General features: G+C 33.7%; 1 protein-coding gene across 1 annotated transcript in view; it reads left to right on the top strand.

The window, feature by feature from the left end:
* The window catches only part of CWC27 (CWC27 spliceosome associated cyclophilin), a 270719-nt gene that overhangs the window by 114356 nt on the left and 134738 nt on the right, over positions 1-21625 (top strand). The window contains exon 11 of the mRNA XM_028849465.2: positions 9585-9688. Within this exon, the coding sequence (XP_028705298.1) occupies positions 9585-9688 (104 nt within the window). The remainder of the gene's footprint in view (positions 1-9584; positions 9689-21625) is intronic.

Raw genomic sequence — 21625 nt, forward strand, 5'->3', positions numbered from 1 at the left:
TATTCGTAAGTAGTGGTGTAGCAGATTATAAAGGGCATGTAGAACATTAGCTCTCAGATTAAATGTTATCTTTTGATAGATACCTTTCAGGATCACTTAGACTAAAATAAGGTAGGTTCTCTGTTACCTTTCTCATACTTCCTCTAAGTATGTATGCAATTCTTTGTTGACTCGCTTATTCCTTACCTTTTCAACTAGGTTATAATGAAAGAACATAAGCAATTCACTTTCAAGCATTTAGTGACCAGAGTTAGGATATGGGAATTTTGTGATTTTTAGGTTTTTTTGAACTGTTACATTTCTCATTTTCATAGTATATATTTAATCTAAGCAGTGCCCTAAACACAAAAACTAATCAGTGTGCTTTTGAAATCTGTTTCTCTATGGAAACAATGGAAAAACTTGCCTTTTTAATCTCTTGTTAAACTGAGATCTCATTTTGTCAATAATAGATTATGTAAATAGCAAGAATAGTAATAGTGGTAGTGGTGGAGGTGAGAGCGATAATAGTAAGAGAAGCAAATTTCTGTTTAGTGTTATCTTGGGCCAACTACTATGCTAAGTATGCTAAGTAATTTCCATAGAATCTTAGTTCTTTCTTACAACAACCTTACTGTTCTTTTCATTTCTAGGTCAGTGAACTGAGGCTTAGATTGGTTGTCCAATGCCATACTGCTAGTAATAGGTAGAACAGAGCTTCAAACACATGGTGGAGTTTTATTAACTTTTGTTAGATATTTGCATGATATAAGTATATATTTTCAAAATGTGTGTATAAACTACAGTATATTTTGGCACTTTTTGAAATATGGTAAACCTACATCTCTGCTACAGCTGATGATACTGTAAGTCTAAAAATTGTATGAAACATCTACAATTTTAATACATATGATGAGCTTTTATTACAGCTATTTTATGATTTCATCAACAGCCAAGCTGTTGTTTCACTACAAACAGATTGGCTATCTTTGTGATTAAAGCAGCAGCAGGCTAAAGACCATGAAGGGTTTACTGTTTGGTTTTCAGTCATTTCCATGTGTTATGAATTCTTATCAGATATTGGGAAATAGCAGGCTTAAACTAACTGCAAGTGCTACATCTGTAGTCCAAGAGACAATAGTCTGTAATGGGCATGTGTTTAGCCATCAGCTTGTTTAACAAGGCCTCTAAGCAAGTTCCTTTACCGTCATATGTAAGAAACTAATACATATTCCATTTATATAGATTTAAGATCTCTTCAACAGCATGTCAAACACTCAGGTCTTGATAATCTGTATCAATTTTTTAAATGTGAATATTAGAGAAGATCAGTGCTTGACTTCATTACCCTTATATTAAAATAATATTTCTCATGACATAAGAAAAAATAATAGATATAACTAAAAGTTTTCCTAAGGCACATTCCTAGAAACTGGAGAAAATGAGAAAAGCATCTGGGAAAAAGTAAGAACTAGACTGACAGTTATGCAAGATACTTGACATTGCCATTTTAAATCCTCAATCTCATGTTCAAAAGCTGCACAGTTAAAAAATAATTGCAGGATTTTAAAAAACTGCTTCAATCAAGTAATATGAACAAGCTTATAAAAATTGTAAATATACTGATATTGTAGTAATAAAAAGTTTCTTATGTAGCTATTTTTTGATAATATCTCCTGTTATATAGAAAATATTCAGCTTAAATCCCTCTACTGGATATTTATTTAAAGAAAAGGAAATTGTTATATCAAAGGGATACCTATAACCCCATGTTTATTGCAGCACTATTCACAATAGCCAAGATGTGGAATCGACCTTAGAGTCTATCAGTGGACGAATGGAAAAAGAAGCTGTGGTGTACGTACACAATGGAATATTACTTGGCCTTAAAAGGATGAAATCCTATCATTTGCAGCAACATGGATGGAACAAGAGGTCATTGTGTTAAGTGAAATAAGCCAAGCACAGAAAGACAGTTATCGTATATTCTCAATCATATGTAGGAGCTGAAAACCTTGATCTCATAGAGGTAGAATGTAGAATGATAGATACCAGAGGCATATAGGTTTGTGTGCTGGTCAGGGGGGGCGGATGAAGAGAGGTTGGGTAATGAGTATAAACAAACGAATAGAAAGAACAAGCTCCATGCTCAATAGCAGAGTAGGGTGACTCTAGTTAACAATAATGAATTGTATATTTCAAAACAGCTAGAAGGGAGGACTTGAAATTTATACAACATTTAGAAATGTTAAGTACTTGAGATGATAGATACCCTTAATAACCTGACTTTACCATTACATATGCTACAACTATAACAAAATATGACATGTAGCCCATAAAAATGTACAAATACTAGAAATCAATAAAAATTGTACATAAATAAAATATGCAGCTTAAAGGTAAGGTATGAGTCTAAAAGTACTTTTCACTTAGTAGGTGGTTAGCAGGTTAAGTGAAAACTGCATAAAGAATTAAGATGTCAGTATCACATTGATAATTCTATTATTGACTTGGATAATTTTGAAAAATCTCTTGCCATCTCTATACTTCAGCTTTTTTGTGTCTAGGATAAAGATGTCAACATTCAGCATCTCACTACTTCTTTAGATGTGAATGAAAACTAAGGGAATAATTTTAATTCAAAATGGGCTTTAAAATGCCAAATCGAAAGGAATTAAAATGATCTGCGTGGTATAACTTTTAACACTTATAATTTTAATTATGCATTTCAGAAACATTATATTTTGCCTTACTTAAACTATTTTTCTGTAATGATGAAACTGAGGCAAAGAAGGAGAATTAATTGCCTTTTCATGGCCAAATAATGATGTTTAGTCTAGGTCTTTTGGTAAACACATTTCTTCCCACGACCCCCACCCAAATATTTTGTCCAATCATTTGGAATGCTGTAAGTTGACATTAGTTTTTGATGAAGAAAACAACTCATCACTGGCATTAGAGTAGATATCTTTAACATAATAATTAGTATCATTTTATCATTAATTTTCAGTTTTAATTCTAAATCTTGGAATATTACATGTCTTGAATATAGACACAATTTATAGATGTTTTGCATATTACATATATTGAATATAGACACAATTTATAGATGAGAAAACTGAGGATCAATGAGGTTAACAACTTTCCCCAAAGCTATACTCAAGTGCCACTTTTTCCATGAAGACTTAAAAGATGAGGAAGATTTTAGTAGACAGAAATAGGGTGAAAACACCATTTTAAGTAGTGGAAATGGCATGAACAAAGGAGTATGTGTACTGAATCTCAAAGTTTGCCAAGGTAATTATGACTAGTATGTTTTGACTGAAATTTAGAGTAACTGTAGAGGATATGTGGGGGATAAAGTTGAAAAAAAGTAGTTTGAAGTTAGGTCATGAGAGAGATTTAATTACTTAAGAAATTAGTGCATAATTCACTAGGATTTAGGGAGCTATGAAGATCATGGGAGTAGAAGTTAAGATCTGGGATGTGTGTTATAAAATAAATGGAAGAAAAGTCAGACCAGAGGCACATAGATGAAGTAGGAGACTGTTGACCAAGTGAAGTCCTGATGGCCTAAACTAGATTGCTGTCACTAACCATAGAAAGGAAGAGACTTTTTAAAGGAAAAGGAAAAATGTAGTAAGTAAGGGGGTGATACTAGAAGGTGGGCTTCACAACCAGCATTGTGGTAGCTTTATCAGAAATAGAAAAAAGAGGAATTAGTTGGTGTTCATTGAGGAGCCGACATTACCAATCTTTTTAAATGGTAAATTTGATGCATTTGTGGTGTGGCTAGTGGAATTTTTCATCTGGCAGTTAGAAATGCCAATTTAATCTTGAAAGTGGAAATATGTAAAGAGCATAGGCTAATAATCTTGATTTTGTATGTTGGATGCATTAAGGCAGAGAGAATTGAAGTTCTGAGTGCAGGTGAAATTTACAGAGAGGAAAAGAAGGTTGAGAAGCATCTAATTTTGAGGAGCAGAAGGTAGAAAAGTAGAACCAGTGGAAGCAGAGAAAGAATATCAAAGAGGTAGGATAAGATCCTAAGTGTCCTAAGATCTCATGACGCTATGTCTGAGATAGCAGAGGGGCAAAAAGGGGTAAGGTGTTCAACAAAGTTGGATTCTTTTCAAGGTCTAAGTTACAATCCAGCAGGAAGTCATTGAAATTTGTGATTAGGAGGTCATAAGTTACTTTTGAGAGAACCATTTAAGGAGTGTGTGGATTACTAGTAAGATGTTAAAATGGGTGGATAGTGGGTTAAATGAAGAGACTAAGAGCAGTTGAGAAATTGGTTGCAAAAAAAAAAAAAATTGGAAAAGCCAGAGGTGTGGAAAAATTGAAGGAAAATATTGTCACTTTACTCACAACTGCTTGGCATTTATACTTTACCCCATATCCTTTTCCCAGCTCTATCTTTCATTACTAGTTACCTTGCCCCACTTTAAATTATTTTATGCAATAGCCAAATATCTTCATGTTTTAGCATGTACCCTGTTTTTCCATCTCTCTGTCTTGGTTTAGACACACTGCTTGGGTGCATCTTCATTCTGTCTGTAAATAGCTAATTCCTACTTACCTTTCACGTCCCAGTTCACATGCTTCCTCTGTGAGGCCATCTCTTATTTGTCCTGCAGTACTCTTTCCTTCACTGAATTTCAAAATGCTTCAGTTGTTTATTTGTCATGGAAGTTGCTGCTTTTTATTATGTACTGTTTTTATTATTGATGTACATGGCTTATATCCCTCTTTGGAATTGAGGCTCCTTGAAGTTTTTCTCAAGGTATCCATGAAACAACATGGAAAGAGCATAGACCTGGAGTTCAGATAGTCCCATTTTTAAATTTCTAGCTCTGTCACTTACTCACTATGTGACTTCTAAAAAGGTATTTATTTGATCTTCATAAACGTCAGCCTTTTTACCTATAAAATACCTATATCACAGCTCATTGAAAAGATTATTAAGTGATATAGGAGGTAACTGATTTAAAGAACCTAGCAAAGTGAGGTTCCCTTCGTTAATCATCTTGATTTCCATGCCAGTACCCAGAATGTTACCATATAAATATTAAGTGCTCCAAAAATTGCTAAATGAATTAGTAATTTCTTTGCTATTACTAAATATATAAAGCTACTGTAATTTCTAGGCTGCTGATATTTTATTGGGTTTTTTTTTTTAAGAAATTCTTTTTTCCATTAAGGAGTAACTTATTGCAGATTTACTAGATAAAAAATATAGAAATATCTGGTGGATAAAGGCTGATATCATACAAACCATATTAAAATTCAAATGAAATATAATTGTGAGGAAAACAATTAATGACTTAGTAACAGTTTATAAAAGCCATTTCTTTTACCATTTAAGCACAGACTAGGCTTTGAGGAGGCCAAGACAATGCTTTCTGGACTCTAAAGTAAGCCCATAATTTGGCAGTATATGGTGACATATACTCCAAGCTTACAATTTTAATTCTCATTTTAATATATTTAAATATATTATGATGCCAGTGGATAGGATGATATTCCAGAGAATGTAAGATTGGGAATCCTAAAATTAGACTGTGATCTAAAAATTGGTTTAAAAACTTGTAGTTCGTTTCAATAGTTATAGATTCCACAGTACTAACAAATGGTGTTGCTTGAATAGTCTCAAAGATTTTTGGCAACATTGTAAATCTTCAATCACTTGAAATGTTTAGCATAATAAAGCAATTTTTAATAATCTGTATAGACCTACCCTTCTCTGTCTCACCTTGTCATTTTTGAGTTTTTATTCAGCATTGCTCAGTTTGTATATTATATGGCTACATCAATAGTGTGTCTAAATCTTTGACTATTTAAGGATAGATTTTTAGAAGGAAGCATTATGCATTCATTGCCCTTTTAAGACAATGAATAAAGTTGTTTGCTGTATATAGTAGAGATAACATTCATGTATAATAAATAATGTAATAAAGAACTATGCCCATATGACAGACAGCTCTTAACAGTGGTGCTATTTTAAATAGATGACCTAAATCATAATAGCTACCATTTGTTGAACATGTCTTGTGTGCTTTATATTTTACATACCTTACCCCTAATTTATAGTTGAATAAACTGAGTCTCAGAGAAGTTAAGTAACTATTCTCAGGTCGCCTGGCTAATAAGTGATAGAGTTGGCTTTTAAATCAGTACTTTCTGCATCCAAAGTTAAGTCTTATAAGAGCTATGTTGTTCTCCCTCTACAAATAGTATCATAAACAGTATATACTTTCTTTGCCTCATTCCTTATGTACTTCAAATTATTCTCGTAACTAGTTTGTCTACCCTAGAAATGCACCATTTCCTCTTCAACTCTCAAAATAATCTCTACCTCAAAGACCTTAGTCTTCGGAAAACATCATCTAAATGACTGAATTACTTACCAAATTGAAAACTATACAAAGTAGCATAATAAAAAGATAGTAATGTTTGGTGGAGTAAATGGAAGATGTGCTTGCTGTTCCCTGTGCAGCGGCTACCCAGTTCCATTTTTATGTCATGCCGAGTAAATACGGGATTTCTACAGTTGTGTTCATATAGCTTTAAGAAGTAGGAAGTAATTATACTTACCTGAGAACACGTAATGAGAGCCTAAACTGGGTATTGATGGTTAGAGTCAAGAGGAGCTGTTATATGTGAGAGAGATTAGAAAATGGTGTACTTCAACACTGATTCAATGAAAGGAAAGGGAGAAGAGTCCAAGGGAAATTTAAAGTCTGGTCATTAGAAAGATTATTGTTCCATGATCAAATAGAGACTTCAGGAGAAGGAGCAAATTTGGGCAAGAAGGAGAGGATTTCAGGTTTGGACACAAAGAATTTGTAATTATGTTGAGATGTCCAGCCTGCTGTTTCTCTAGAGTTGAGTCCTTGAAATGAGTCTGGTCTCAATTGAGATTTGCTGTGAGTGTAAAATGCACACTGGATTTTGAAGACTTAGTACAAAAGAGGGTGTAGAATATCACATTAATATTCTTTATATTGGTTTCATGTTAATTGGTAATATTTTAGATATATTAAGTATGTAAAAATTAATGTTTCCTTTTAGTTTTTAAATCTGGCTACCAGGAAACTTAAAATTGTATGTGTATTAGTCTGTTCTTATGCTGCTAATAAAGACATACCCAAGACTGGGTAATTTATAAAGAAAAGAGGTTTAACTGACTCACAGTTCTGCATGGCTGGGGAGGCCTCAGGAAACTTACAATCATGGTGGAAGACACCTCTTCACAGGCTGGCAGGAGAGAGAATGAGTGCCAGCAGGGGAAATACCAAATGCTTATAAAACCATCAGAACTCATGAGAACTCACTATCATGAGAACAGCATGAGAGAAACTGCCACCATGATCCAATCACTTTCCACCGGGTCCCTCCCACAACACGTGGGGATTACGGGAACTGCAATTCGAGATGAGATTTGAGTGGGGACACAGCCATACCATATCAGTATGTGTCTTACCTTAAATTTCTGAGTTAATGTACACAGAAATTTGTAGAAGATAGCTAGAAATGCAGGACCATAATCAAGGCAAAACATCTACGTTTGGAAATAACCTATATAGGAGTGATAGTTGATGTTATGAGATTAGATTAAAATGCCAGTGTACAAAGTATAGAGATGAGAAAAATGTCAACAATTATAATATGGGAAGAAAAAGAGTAACCAGGAGAAGAATTGGAGATTCAAAATGCTAAAATGGTATATAAGCCTCACTGGGATAGAATTCCAAGAAGAAAGGAGAAGGAAGGAATAATTAACATCATTGAATGATAGAGGCCAAAAAGGAAGCGGAGGAATGAGAAAAGGCCATTGAATTTGGTTGATATAGAAACAGTTTCAGTAGCCTATAAGAGGGATAGATTGCAAGAGATTAAGAAGTTAGAGTTTAATAAAGCACACTGTATATGTAAACTATTCTTTCAAGAATGAAGTCCATTTGTGAAGATAATAATCACTTGGTTTGAGCTGAGTCCAGAGAAATTTGAGCATGTTTGTTTGCTGAATAAAAGGATCAGTGAAGTGAGAGTGCTTGAAATTGTAAAAGAGAGAAGATAATTTCTATAATAAGATCCTAGAGCATTGGATCCCAAACCTGAGTACATACTGGAATCACCTGGGGATCTTGTTACAAGGGCAAATTTCCAGGCAACATTCCACATCTAAGGTTATTACATTCCCTGGAGATTTGTCTCCCCCAACATGTTGCTAGCAAGTTCTTCCAGGTGATTATGATGTATCTACAGGACAAACAAGTCAAGGAAATTATGGGTGCTGATGAGATCATCAGTGAAATGATTGGTCATAGCATCCAGTATAGACAGACAGCCAATTAGGGCTAGAATGGGGCTGATGGACCATGAACTACAGTTAAGGAATTGGCTTTCATTGTTATGGGAATACATGCAAGTTTAGTAGGAATGAAAGGCTGAAAAAGTTAAAACATAATGGATTTTGATCACTGAGGGGACTTTCAGAATTCAGGATCTTGGAGGCCAAGCAGATGCAAAATGTGGCTGTGTGTGTCTGATGTGGAAAAAAGATGTAAAGAACTGAGTTATGCACATCATAAGGCCCAGCAGTTTGGTAACTAATACATGGCAGTGGTAAAAAGGTATAGGATTTGGGATTAGTAAAAAGCACTAAAGGTTCAATCAGATATGTAATTATCTAGACTTCAGATTCCACTAAACCTTAGCTTGAGTATCTTTGATAAACATTTTCAGAGTGGAGTGCCTGCTTGGGTTCATAGCCTTTGAGTTTCCATGATTCACTCTAGATTTTGTTGAAAATACAGTGGGTACTTGACATTCATAGAGAATATATGCACAGTCTTAACTAGTCACAAGTAACCCTAAGGGTTTATGATAATGCGCAGTTAATAATTCTTTGCAAGGCATGAATTTGAATGTCCTGCCCTAAAACTGGCACGGAGAAGCAAGTCACTTAGCTAGTGCCGTGTAGTGAAGGTAACATTTACTTCTAAGTTTGTCTTTAACACATGATTATATTAATCATCAGACCTCACCCTGGTAGATTTAACTACCAGGAAATTAAAAGGAAATTATATGCCAAACTGTAGTATTAAATGAGTTAAAAACTTGGGTTTTTAAGTTTTTAGCGTGAAACCTAGCATGTAATAATTACTAAATGATAGTTACTGGTACCAGTTCAGGAATTCAGCCATTTTTGAAGCCAAATTTTTTGCATATGTCTATGCTTAATGAGTAATATTTATATTAAAAATTTTGTTTTGATCCAGTATCTCCATAAGTTATTACACTAAAACTAGAATGTTAAATTTGTTAATGAACTAGGAAGATAATGGGTCATTTATCACTTATGTTTGATAGGGGATATATTTTATAGTAATTCATAGTGCTATTATGAAAAAATTAGAACTTTTAAAATCCTTTAAGTGTATTTCTATGCCACAAGTATACATACACAGAAACAAAATAAATGAATTACATTATTCACTTTATTTTTCTTAGATGTGGTATACCAACGATTCTGTTTTTGCAAAACAACTTTTACTCTCAATATATTATATACTTACATAACTCTTTTTGCTTTATAGCGAAGAGCTCAGAAAAGAAGCAAGACAATTAAAACGGGAACTCTTAGCAGCAAAACAAAAAAAAGTAGAAAATGAAGCAAAACAAGCAGAAAAAAGAAGTGAAGGTAAGGGCATTCATCAGGCTTATTTTTTCACTTGATACTCCTCCTTCTCTGAATTTTCTTAGCTCCTCCCTGCTCTCTCCCATTTTCATCCCTTCCTTTCTCCTTTCCTTCTCATTTTCTCTTCCCTGTTTCTTTCCCTCCTTCTTGAGTTAGGTTGTGTGTATGTGTGTGTGTGTGTGTGTGTGTGTGTGCGTGTGTGTAAAATACTTTCTTTGAACTGTTAGCCAGTAAAATAAATTTCCACCCAGGAAATTTGTCTGAGAAGTAAATTCAGTGCAAATGGGATTGTAACTATTGTTTTTAAGTAAGATTCATGAAAACTAACAGAATACTTGAAATCTAGCAAAACTTAAAGGTTGCCATAGCATCGAACTGGATTAAAAGTACACAAGGGTGGAATGTTTATATATATATATATCTCATATTCTTTAAAACATTTTTAAAAAGTGTTTGAGCCCTATGTTTGGGACTTAGGTAAACATTTGTGTGTTGGTTTGAATAGTATTAAATGCCTAATATTATTTTTTGTTTGTTTTTGTTTTTACTCTTATGTTAAGACATAGAAAATCTAAAGTATTGATAAAGCTGATGAAAATAACATCTTGCTGTTTATACAGGTTAATTAGGTTCTTTGTTTCACTATGGTTTTTATTAAGCTTTAAAGAAAAGCTTTTTCATTGATGATCTTTAGTTTAAAATTGTTTCAGCTATAAAGCATGTAATATTCAGTTTCCAAAATAACAGCTTGGAACCCTCATCTGTTTTCTTTTTACAGTGATAAATTGTATTGTACATTCTGTGAATATGATCAGAAATTTTATTCAATTGCCTCTTATAATGTATACTAAATTTGGTATAACAAATTTGCTTGTGCATATATATTCTATATTTTTATGCTTTTGAAAGCTTGGAGTGTTTTATCTAATGGATTCTATTGACAGTCACTGGAGGTGTATTAAAGAATAAGATGTAGCATCTAGGCTTAAAGACTACACATTCTAATACAGAACAGTGGCACAATGTTTGGCCATAGGTATTATTATTGTTTATTTTAAGTAGCATGAGTAATACCACTTAACTATTTAAAGAGCATAGTTCTCAATTCTCAGATTATTTGTACAAAATCCCCAATGACTATTTTCATAAAGGCAGATATTATACATACTTCATGAAGATTTGAAAGTCACTAAAGTATATATTTGAATGAAACTAATTATTTAAAAATTAACTGAGGTATAATGATGCAAATAATAAACTGAATTTAGAAGAAGGGATAAACTTATTTGTGGCTAGATCGTGAAGGCAAAATATAACCCAGAATATAAACAATATATTAGCAATAATGAGATTTGAAACAAGTACAGTCAGGATTATTTTATTTTTAGGTTTATAAGTAATTATCTTAGAAGACTGTTTCTTATAATTAAAAGTATTTTAAATATATGAAAATAATTTCAACTAGAAAGAATAAAATATAAAACTTAAATATTTTATTCGCTTTTGAGCTAATAATTATTAGTACCCTCATGTCTTAAACACTATGCTAGATTAGGAGTGTAACATTGTGACTTACAGTTATGATCTACTAGGAGTGAAAGAAATGCAGTAGGTATACTATAATAGTGCCATACAGGTGAGGCCTACATTAGACATAAACAGTGCTACGTTTATTTATTTGTCTCCCTTTGAAATAATAAATAGTTAGGTAAAGAAAGACATTAGTCTTAAAGACTGATTTCTTAATACAAAAGAGAAGATTCTTAACAGAGCTCATTTCAATCTGCTTCTATTTATTTATTTATTGAGAGGGAGTCTCACTCTGTCACCATGCAGTGGCGTGATCTTGGCTCACTGCCACTGCCACCTCCCGGGTTCAAGTGATTCTAGTCTGTCAGCCTCCCGAGTAACTGAAACTACAGGCACGTGCCACCATGCCTGTCTGATTTTTTGTATTTTTAATAGAGACAGGGTTTCACCATGTTGACCAGCTGGTCTCGAACTCCTGACCTCAGGTGATCTGCCTGCCTCAGCCTCCCAGAGTGCTGGGATTACGGGCGTGAGCCACAGTGCCTGGCCTCAATCTGCTTTTATGATTGTTAACTATGTGAATATTTTTATGCCATAATTAGAAAGAGAATTATATTACTAATTATTTTTCTGTTAACTTTCTTTATATCATATAGAAGTACCTGGATTTTCTCTAAATCCAAATGATTGTTAAAATTAGCTTCCCCAAAAATTGGGTCATTTGATTGGTTTTGTTTTTCTCATCTCAAAATATGCCATTTTATTTGTTTATTTTTATTGTTTTATTTTGAAATTATTTTAGACTCACACAGAAGTTGCAAAAGTAATAGTTACCATATACCTTTAATGTTAAGGCCTTCCGTGACAATAGATTAGTGATCAAAACCATGCCATTAATGTTGGAACAATACTATTAACTAACTTCAGACCTTATCAGAATTTCACTATTTTCCACACTAATATCCTTTTTTTGTTCTATGATTTTATCTAGGATCGAATTGCATTTATTTGTCATGTCTTCTTGGTCTCTTCTGATCTGTGACAATTCCTCAGTCATCCCTTGTCTTTCATGACCTTGACACTTTGAAAAGTCTTGGTTAGATATTTTGTAGAATGTCTCTCAATTTGAGTCTGATGTTTTCTAATTGAATTATGATTATTTCTTTTTTGGGAAGATTACCACAGAAGTAGTATTCCTTCTCAGTGCGTTATATCAGGAGTAACACAATGTCTCCTGTCTTATTCCTGATGATATTACCTTGATCCCTTGGTTAAAATGGTGTCTGCTGAGTTGCTGTACTCTTTACAGTTTACAGTATAGTTGCCGTACTGCTTTACAGTTGCTGTAAAAAGACTCTTTTTACCTTTGAGTTTTATAAATATTTAGGGGAAGATACTTTGACACTATGCAAATATTCTATTTCTCTTCAAGTTTCTCTCTAACTTTAGCATCTGTTGGTAGATGGTAGATCTTACCTATTGAAAACAATTATTTACTGTGGTATTCTGATGGTGCCTTTCTAGTTCTCTGATTTCTACTTTAATTACTTGGAATTCTGTAAGAAAGAACTTTCTCTTTTGTTATTTACATCTTAATTTCAGTATGAGCCGTGAATATTTATATTATTTATAAGTATGCTAATATATTTATAAATATATATTATTTATATAATATATTGACATTTGTAAATAATGTTATAATAATAAATAATAATAGATGTTATTTATATATTTGTATTTAAATGTAAATTATATAATGTTATAATCCCAAAATATATATTATTTACATAATATATTGACATTTATAATGTTATAATAATAAATAATGTGTTAATTATATATTTATATTTAAACATAAATTATATAGTTTATACTATTTATTATACTATATATAGTTAATTATATGAAACTATTATTATTTATTTTGTTCAAATTTTTCCAGCTTTGGCCATTGGTAGCTCTTTCAGGGTTGACTTGTGTGCCCTTTTAGCTTGTCCCCATCCTTTGAGCACTTCTTACTTTCTGGCACTGCAAGATGCTTCCAGCTGATCTTGTATTTTCCCTTCTCCAGACCTGCAATCAACCACTTCTTTGAGGGACTGTGGTTACTCTAATCGGAGTATCGTTTTTAGAAACCATGAGCTGGGCACTAAGTAGACCATTTGATTTTGATTCTAATACTGTTAGAGTGCTATTAGGAGCAATATTTTATTATGTTTTATTATCAGTATCTTGTAGAAGGCTTAGCAAAATTCTTTCTTAGAACCATCTATGATGTACATTATGGATTACCTTTTTCTTAGAATTGTATTTCCTCTAAAGTTACTGTGATCTTTTAAAATTGGCAAGTATTGCTGTTATAATGGTAAAAAAAGACTATGAATTTATTAAGAAAAATGTGTGATTTTAGTCAAGTATTGCTGTTATAATGGTAAAAAATTGACTATGAATTTATTATGAAAAATGTGTGATTTTAGTCAAGTATTGCTGTTATAATGGTAAAAAATTGACTATGAATTTGTTATGAGAAATGTGTGATTTTAGTAAATATTACATTGTATTTGAAATTCTTCTTTCCTCATGATTAAAAATGATACCATGAGATTTCTCACTACATAGCATTATGGAAACAAAGTAAAATTTTAGGAATCCTTGAATGTGTGTCAGAACTTAGCCTATCTTCCCAACCAGTAGATATTCCAAGGTTAGAACTACATGAACTCTGGGAACAGATCCAGAGGTTCTCATAGGTATTTACATAGTAAGATTCTCACAAGAAAAGAAGTTGAAAGTGTTATTTAACCTTGGCTCTGAAATTTCTCAGTTGAGCTGTATACCCTAATGAACCTATTCAGGAAAGATTTTTTTATTGGACTATATGGCTACATATCTGGCTTTTATAAAGCACTTTATTTTAATCCAAAACAAAATCTAAGTATTCTGGCAAATCTGAATGATTTAGTCTTTTGAACATTTTATCTATATCTAGCAATTTAGTTTACCAATAAACTGAAAGGCAGATAATTGATATTTTTAAAAACACTTTGCTTAGCTTGATATACCAAATTGTTGCATAATATAGACCTATCTTCTGTATGAATTTTCGTTTGGATGCATGTAACACCTGCCAATATGGAGAGACTAAAAATACATTAATTTTGGAAATTTTAATAGTAATTTTGTTAGTAATACTTGGTGCTTGTTATACGTAACACTAATGGTTATAAGGATGCTTTGGAATATTATATCTCCTGAGAAAATAAGTACGGCAGTATTAAGACTCTTCCAGTTACAAACAGTAAAGTTATCTAAGCCTTTGTGACTCAGTTTTCTTTTCATAAATCCACGGATAAAATGCCTTGAACACTCCTCAGGGATCTTATAAGAAGCAAATTAACAAGAAAATCCTTAACAAATGTACATTACTATATAAAATTAATAATTTTAGATTTAAAAAAAGAAAAATATAGCTATTCTTGGTTCTATTTTGTTTCCTATCCAAATTGTGTATGTTGAAAATGTGAATTTTAGTACTATGTTAGTTGCAGTTAAAGCTTATAATCAATATGGCTATATGTAAATATTGCATAAGTTAAAATCCCAAAATAAGCTTTTCTTCATGTTTTTCAAATTTTGAAGTTGCATGTCTATAATCATAATCATATTCTTTGTTAAAAGGGGTGTATGTGAACTTGTGTAAATTCTTAAGTAAAGCTTCTAGTGATATTATTTCCTGGTTTTATGAATCCATCTGTCAAGTCTTAACACTTACTGATTATTGCCAATTCATTTCAGAATTTAATATATTATCCTTGGGTTAAAGCACTTGGGAAGGAACTCGTAAAAACAAGAAAGCTTTGTGTTCTTTTTTAATTTTAATTTTTAATTTTAGATTCAGGGGTTACATGTGCAGGTTTGTTACATGGGTATATTGCTTGATGCTGAGATTTGTTCTTCTAATGATCCCATCACCCAGGTGGTGAAATAATACCCAACAGGTAGTTTTTCAACCCTTGTCCTCCTCCCTGTCTTGTTCCTTTTGCAATCCCAAGTTTCTTATTGTTTCCTTGTGTCCATATGTATGTGGCATTTAGTTCTCATTTATAAGTGAGAAAATGCGGTATTTGGTTTTCTGTTTCTACATTAGTTTGCTTAGGATAATGTCTCCAGCTGCATCCATGTTGCTGCAAACAACATGGTATTTTTCCTTTTTATGACTGTGTAGTTTTCAAAGGTGTATATGTATAAAATTTTCTTTATCCAGTTCACTGTTGGTGGGCACCTAGGTTGATACCACGTCTTTGCTATTGTGAATAGTGAATAACAATAAACATACGAGTGCAGGTGTCTTTTTGGTAGAATGATTTCTCTTTCTTTGGGTAGATACCCGGTAATGGGATTGCTGGGTCAAATGGTAATTCTATTTTTAATTCTTTAAGAAATCTCCACAGTGCTTTCCACAAAAGGTGAACTAATTTACATTCCCATCACCATTGTATAAGCATTCTCTTTTCTTTCCAATGCTGCCAACATCTGTTATTTTCTGACTTGTTAGTAACAGCCATTCTGACTAGTGTGAGATGGTGTCTCATTATGGTTTTGATTTCCATCTTTCTGATGATTAGTGATATTGAACATTTTTTTCATGTTTTTTTGGCCACTTGTATATCTGCTTTTGAGAAGTGTCTGTTCATGTCTTTTGCTTATTTTTAATTGAGCTTGGTTTTTTTTTTCTTGTTGATTTGTTTAAATTCTTTATAGATTTTGGATATTATTTCTTTGTTGGGTGCATACTTTGCAAATATTTTCTCCCATTCTGTAGGTAGAGTTTACTGTGTTGATAGTTTATTTTGCAGTGTAGAAGTTCTTCAGTTTAGTGAGGTTCCAATCAACAATTTTTGGTTTTGTTACATTTGCCTTTGGGGACTTAGTCATAAATTATTTTCATAGGCCAATGTCTAGAAGAGTATTCCCTGGGCTTTTTCTAGGATTTTTGTAGTGTGAGGTCTTACATTTAGGTCTTTAGTCTATCTTGTGTTAATTTTTGTGTATGGTGAGAGGTAGGGGTTCAGTTTCATTCTTCAGCATATGGTTAGCCAGTTTTCCAAGCACCATTTATTGAATAGAGTATCCCTTCCCTATTGCTTATTTTTTTTTCAACTTTGTCAACGATCATTTGGTTGTATTTATATGACTTTATTTCAGGGGTCTGTATTCTGTTCAATCAGTTTTGTGTCTGTTTTTGTACCAGTAGTATGCTATTTTGGTTACTATAGACTGGTAGTGTAATTTGAAGATGGGTAATGTGATGCCTCTAGCTTTATTCTTATTCTTGGGGTTGCTTTGTATATTAGTCCATTTTCACACTGCTATAAAGATACTACTTGAGACTGGGTAATTTGTAAAGGAAAGAGGTTTAATTGGCTCACAGTTTCACGTGGCTGGGGAGTCCTCAGGAAACTTACAATCATGGCAGAAGGTGAAGGAGAAGCAAGTACCTTCTTCACAAGGCCACAGAAAAAGAGAGGGAGATTGCCACTTTTAACCATCAGATATTGTGAGAACGATCAGATCTTGTGAGAACTCACTCACTATCCTGAGAACAGCATGAGGGAAACTGCTCCCATGATCCAGTCACCTCCCGCCAGGTTCCTCCTTCAACACAAGGGGATTACAATTCAAGATGAGATTTGGATGGGGACACAGAGCCAAAACATCGTTCTACCCCTGGCCTCTCTGAAATCTCATGTCCTTCTCACATTTCAAAACACAATCATGCCTTCCCACAGTCCCCCAAAGTCTTAACTCATTCCAGCATTAACCCAAAAGTCCAAGTCCAAAGTCTCATCTGAGACAAGGCAAGTCCTTTCTGCATAGGAGCCTGTACAAATCAAAAGTCTGTTAGTTACTTCCAAGATACAATGGGGATACAAGTATTGGGTAAATGCCACCATTCCAAGTGGGAGAAATTGGTCAAAACAAAGGGGCTACAGGCCCCATGGAAGCCAGAATTTGGCCGGGTGGTCATTAAATCCTAAAGCTCCAAAATGATCTCTTTTGCCTCCATGTCCCACATCCAGGGAACACTGATGGAAAGGATGGGTTCCCAAGGCCTTGGGAAGCTCTACCCCTACGGCTTAGCAGGGTTCAGCCACTGAGGCTGCTCTCATGGGCTGGCCTTGAGTGCCTGCAGCTTTTCTAGGAGCACAGGTCAAGCCACTGGTGGATCTACTATCCTGGGGCCTGGAGGACAGTGGCCTTCTTCTCACAGCTCCAGGAGGCAGTACCCCAGTGGGGACTCTCTGTGTGGGCTCCAACCTCACATTTCCCTTGTGCACTGCCCTAGCAGAGGTTCTCCATGAGGGCTCCACCTCTGCAGTAGATTTCTGCCTGGACATTCAAGATGAGATTTGGGTGGTGACACAAAGCCAAACCATATCACCTTGGCTATTTGGAATTTTTTTTGGTTCCATATAAATTTTAGAATAGTTTTTCTAATTCTGTGAAAAATGACATTGGTAATTTATAGAAATAGCATTGAATCTACAGATTGCTTTGGGCAATATGAACATTTTAATGATATTGATTTTTCCAACCCACAAGCATGGAATGTTTTCCCATTTGTTTGTGTCATTTATGGTTTCTTTCATCAGTGTTTTATAGTTCTTCTTGTAGAGATCTTTACCTTTTTGGTCAGATGTATTCCTAGGTATTTTATTTATTGTGGCTATTGTAAATGGGATTGCATTTGTGATTTGATTCTCACCTTGATCACTATTTGGTATATAGAAATACTACTGATTTTAGTACATTGATCTTGTATCCTCAGACTTTGCGGAAGTGGTTTATCAGATAGAAGTCTTTCCACAGAATCTTAAGGGTTTTCTCGGTATAGAATCATATCATCAGTGAAAAGAGGTAATTTGACTTCTCTTTGTCCATTGTGGAAGTCTTTTATTTATTTATCTTGCCTACCTGCTCTGAAAAGCTTTGGGTTCTACTGCTTGTGCATGGAAATATCTAGTTTTGTCCTTCTTGCAGAAATGGAGATCTCCCATTTACCTAGGTGCTTTAATAGGCATAAAACTTTCTTCAGGGATTCTGCCATCTTAGGAAATCCACCTTTAATCAATGGATTATTTTTTCATTGTTTTTTTAATCTTTACCCAGGTTCCTGGGCCAGATCCTGAACCAGATTTGTATAGACAATTAGAGACTTACATTGTATTCACAGTTTCACTTTTAAATTTATTCTATCACATTAGGCAAGTCACTTTAAAATCTGGACCCATCTGTTGCTCCATATATAAAGTTAAATATAAATAGGATCTCTTATTACTTATATCACAAGGATGTTGTCAGGTAATAGATATAATTATACGCTTTAGGAATAAATATATATGTATAACTTTGTAAGTTTTGCCATTGGTTTGTCATCTATTTACTTTTTAAAGACTTCAGATAATGTATAAAGGAATGCTTTAGTAAATGTAAGAAATAGAACATCAAGGAATTAAGCCATTTTATAGTCATATAATCAAAAGTTTTTATAATAGCATGATATTTTAAAAATTCAAAACAGTTACATTTCTTCATTGAATATAGAATTTGCAGTAGGCTCTAACACCCTAATTTAGGTAAACAAAAAATGTGGTGTTTTACTTTAGATACCAGCAATGTCAAAAGAGATGTACTGCAGGACAATCCTGTTTACAGCCTTGGAGTATCTTTAGTCCCATTGTAAATCATCCAGGCCTGTGCATGAGGTTGTTGTGGGGAGTGGGAGGATAATAAATTTCAAATAAGATTGATAGTTAATTGGAGATAGAGTTGGTTTCCTGTGTTGGCTCTGTCAGGTTCTTTAATAAACTATGTAATCCTTTTCATTAAATCATGTCTCTTAAGTCTTTTCCAGATTTCTTTAAGTTTCATATCAAAACCAGTACCAAACTGAACGTAGTCACCTAGAGATGACAGGTTTGGACATATTCTCTAATCAGCTTTAAAGAGATAAGGTGTTAGGTCCTCTTTCAAAGTTCTAGGCAGACAATACCTGCTCTATGACTGGTGCCAGAAATTAGAGGAGAAGGGTCAGGCTGAGCTTGTAAATCAAGAAATAATTTTAAAGCCTCTTCATGAAACATATCCCTGAGATGCCTAGTACCTCTCAAGTTGCACTGGGCTATTTCACGTTTCTTCAGACTATCTTTTTAATACTGGATTAAATCAGACTAGAGTCCCTCAGGCTTAATAGGTTGTGAAAGTATATAGTTTTTGAGTAGTTTTCATCTGGCTAATATATAGTATTAAACTAGCTTGGTCTTAGTTGGTATAAGAAACAAAAACCCTCTTTGAGTGTTAGCTCTGTGTTCTACTTAATATCATGTAAAATTATCTTATTGAGCAAACTGGTTCTCTTTTCCAAAGCAGTTAACTTTCTTTAGGTACTATTGAGTTATTTTTTTTCTTGGAACCCAGAAGTATCAGACCTATTTTTCTTTCTACTCTTAATCTATGTGCTAATTTTTACTTTATTTACATTAAGTGAAAGTATATTTGCACTTGATTCATAGGATGCATCTCAGGCCAGCCATCATTTTCTAGTTCTTCTTACTTTGGGCAGGGCCACTAACAAATTGATTATCTGGTTTTCTAAGCTAAAATCCAATTAAAGAATAAAAGTGACGGAGTGTATACTCTGAAAGGGTGAATTTTATGGTGAATTTTATGGTAAAAGGGTGAAGTATATCTCAATAATTTAATAAATAAATAAACAAGCAAAAGAAAAACCAGAAAAGGCACTGACCTGTGAACCTTTCTAGCCCAGTCTTTTATTGGGCTAAAAAGAAATTTTTTTTAAGTGTGAGAGAAAAGCATGGCTAGAGACATTCATTCATTTTGGTAGCAGCAAGAGGTGATCGCCAGCCAGCTGACACTAGGTCAGGAAACACAAGAACATAAGAGTCAAATATTATGGAAATACTTGTTATACATGCTTTACTCTGAATGTGTATATCTTTAAAAGATAAAGTTATCCCTACCTATTATAATGACCCTGATTCATTAAAAGAACGTTAAATTGTATTTATTATTCTTTAATAAGATAGAGAATGGGCAATGATTCCAGCCTAGTTAGTTTAAAAAAATGAATCATTTTCATCAGTTAAAGATAAGGTTCTCTTGTCTAGACTATTCAATTGTGTGGAATAACTCATTTCCTGAAAGTCCTGGAAAAATAGAACTTTATTCTGTAGCTAGGACAGTCGGCCTCTCAACTGAAATTTTCTTGAACCCCTTACTACATTTAAGGGCTAGAAACCATGCAATATTTTAAACAAGGTATCTTTCAATAATATAATTTCTTAAATAGTAAAGATTTTTAAAGGTCTGTAGCAAATGTGAAGATGAACATACCCTCACAATTACATCAAGAATTTAATCTTTTGGTAAAGTAGATAGATGATCATCTTTAAGAGTCCATAAAGTACTTTGTTCTTTTTTAGACAATCTGTCTCAAACTTTCTTCTAAGTCATAATTAGTCAATCTTGTTGAGCTTTACTTTGTGAACCCTACATTATAGGCATATTTAACTTTTATGAGCAATAAAAAATAAATTCTAACCAATTCACATATTTTTATGTCTTAAATTCTGGGTCGCCTTACAGACCTCCTAATGTTGCTTAGGATACTTTGTTGGTGGTGGTGGTACTGGTGGTGTTGAGACAGAGTCTCGCTTTGTCTCCCATGCTGGAGTGCAGTGGTGCGATCTCAGCTCACTGCAACCTCCGCCTCCTGTGTTCAAGCAATTCTCTTGCCTCGGCCCCCTGAGTAGCTGGGATTACAGGCATGTGCCACCACACCCGGCTAACGTTTTTATTTTTAGTACAGACGGGTTTTCGCCATATTGGCCAGGAAGGTCTCGAGCTCCTGACCTTGGGTGATCTGGCTGCCTCAGCCTCCCAAAGTGCTGGGATTACAGGCATGAGCCACCGCACCCAGCCCATCTGTTGCAGCTTTTAAGAACCCATGTATTTAGGATATCTCTCTGCATCCCGTTGCTGTCTTAACACAGTTTTATAATAACCCTTCTTTCTGGCCTGGTGGTTGTAATTTCAATGTTGAGAATTTGACAAGAGCCTTTAGCTATATTTTTAGTAACTGCAGTTTGTCCTCCTATTACTAATACCTGTGTCATTCTTGACCCGGTAAAAATAGATTGCTTAGTTCATACAGGTAAATATTAGTTTTGAGTCACTATTGTCTCTTTATTTAAAAAAAAAAAAAAAGCTGTATTTCTTACATTGTAAAAGTAACATTTATTCTTTACAAAAATATCAGAAATGTAGAAAGGCATAAAGGATAAAAAGAAGTATTACCCCATAATATTTCGCCAAAGATAACCAGTTAAC

This window comes from Macaca mulatta, chromosome 6 (assembly GCF_049350105.2).
Source record: "Macaca mulatta isolate MMU2019108-1 chromosome 6, T2T-MMU8v2.0, whole genome shotgun sequence".
Lineage (NCBI taxonomy): Eukaryota > Metazoa > Chordata > Mammalia > Primates > Cercopithecidae > Macaca > Macaca mulatta.